Source organism: Parus major, chromosome 23 (genome assembly GCF_001522545.3).
Source record: "Parus major isolate Abel chromosome 23, Parus_major1.1, whole genome shotgun sequence".
NCBI lineage: Eukaryota > Metazoa > Chordata > Aves > Passeriformes > Paridae > Parus > Parus major.
The window spans coordinates 1,570,338-1,571,918 of record NC_031791.1 but is presented as its reverse complement, the minus strand read 5'-3'; the positions used below and the strand labels follow the sequence as shown (position 1 = coordinate 1,571,918).

Below are 1,581 nucleotides of genomic sequence, written 5' to 3'. Positions count from 1 at the left end.
TTTTCCTTTTTTTTCCTTTTTTTTTCCTTTTTTTTCCTTTTTTTTCCCCTTTTTTTTCCTTTTTTGTAAGTTACTATTTTCATGTGAATATTTATGTAGATATAAAAAAAAAAAAAAATTTGCCTCTCGGTGACCCCTTTTTAGAGAGGGGACTGGAAAACTGAAATGTGGGAGAGAAAGAAAAGAAAAAAAAATCAAGAAAAAGATTTAAAAAAAAAAAAAAGAAACAAAAAAAAAAAAAAAAAAAAAAAAAGGTCAAGATGTGAAAGTGTAAAGAAAAACTAAAATATAAATAGGATTTCTGCGCGGTGCAGGGTGTGAACCTGCTTTATCTTTTAGGATTGTTTCCTAAATGCATCTTTATAAACTAAACTTGCTGTCTCAGCAAGGTAAATTATATTTAAAAGCAAAGACCTGAATCCTGCAGTGTTCAAGGAACTCTCTTTTTGTAAATCACAGATACCTCAACCAGAGAAACATGAGGTGAGGGGACTTGGGGCTTATGTTTCCATTTTTTTTAAAAGCTACGTGGTTTTACCTGAAGAAAGCGGAGTTTGACTTTAATAAAATTTGCACACACTACAGCAAAGGCCGTGACAATTTTGCTGTCTTGGAAATACTGTCCTGACAACTTTGTTTTTAAAGAACAAACCGAGGGTGAGGGGTTTTGGGGAGGGGTTTGAGGAGGAGCTTCACGCCAGGGGAGAGCACGGGGTGCAATTACAGATGTGGATCACTCAGATGGTGGTGGGCCCTCCAAAATCAAGAATTCTTCTGGATGAATGGCTTAACCAGCCCACCCCGAGGCGTTCCTTACACAATCACTGTTTTATCTGCATCTCTCTGTTTCCTATTTATTATTTAACTGGTCATTCCACTTCCAGCCAGGCTGAGATTGATGTGAACTCTGCTCCTAGGAGAAATCTGGACTTACACGCACAGTTGCTTGTCCTTGAAATGAGTCTCACCAGCACACTCGCTGCAAGTCCTGTCTTGCTTTTGTACGCTCCTTTTTTTTTCCTTTGTAATAAAATCCAACTGACCAAGTGACCAGGAGACAGGCCGGGGGCAAGGGCTCTCCACAGCTCCTGTATTTATTAAATATTTGTTCCTCTCCGGCTCTGACCGTGTTGCTGTGTGATTCTCTCAATTGGTTTCAAATTGAGGCAAAACTGAAGCTCTACCAATGAATTGTTAAAAAAAAACAAAAAACAAACAAACAAAAAAAAAAAAACCAGGCACATTTTTTTGTATTAAAATTGCTTGCAGTAATAAACAATCTTGCCTCCTACTTTATTCCCCGGTGTTAGCTTTGTGGGGATGAGCTGGAGCTGGTGATCCCGCGTGGGAAGGCAGTGGTTGTGGAAGTCGGGGGGTGTTTGCACCCTGGTTTTATTGTGGGGTTTATTTTGGGACCTCCCAGCCCCAAAATGAAACCCAGCAGGTTGGGGGGTGAGGGTGGGGATGTGGATTTGAGTTGGGGTGACCATGGGGGGGAGTGTCCCCAGGGGTGGATGGTCCCGGATTTGGGTGCCACTGAGGGTGGCTGTCCCTGGGCTGGGTTTGGTCAGAAGAGGGTGC

General features: G+C 41.6%; 2 protein-coding genes across 2 annotated transcripts in view; both read left to right on the top strand.

Moving 5' to 3' along the window:
- The window catches only part of MACF1 (microtubule actin crosslinking factor 1), a 156,033-nt gene extending 155,551 nt beyond the window's left edge, over positions 1 to 482 (top strand). Inside the window, exon 96 of the mRNA XM_033519639.1 lies at positions 460 to 482. Coding sequence (XP_033375530.1) covers positions 460 to 482 — 23 coding nt within the window. The remainder of the gene's footprint in view (positions 1 to 459) is intronic.
- Positions 479 to 1,581, top strand: part of LOC107214040 (bone morphogenetic protein 8B-like) — a 20,894-nt gene continuing 19,791 nt past the window's right edge. Inside the window, exon 1 of the mRNA XM_015649049.3 lies at positions 479 to 483. Coding sequence (XP_015504535.1) covers positions 479 to 483 — 5 coding nt within the window. The remainder of the gene's footprint in view (positions 484 to 1,581) is intronic.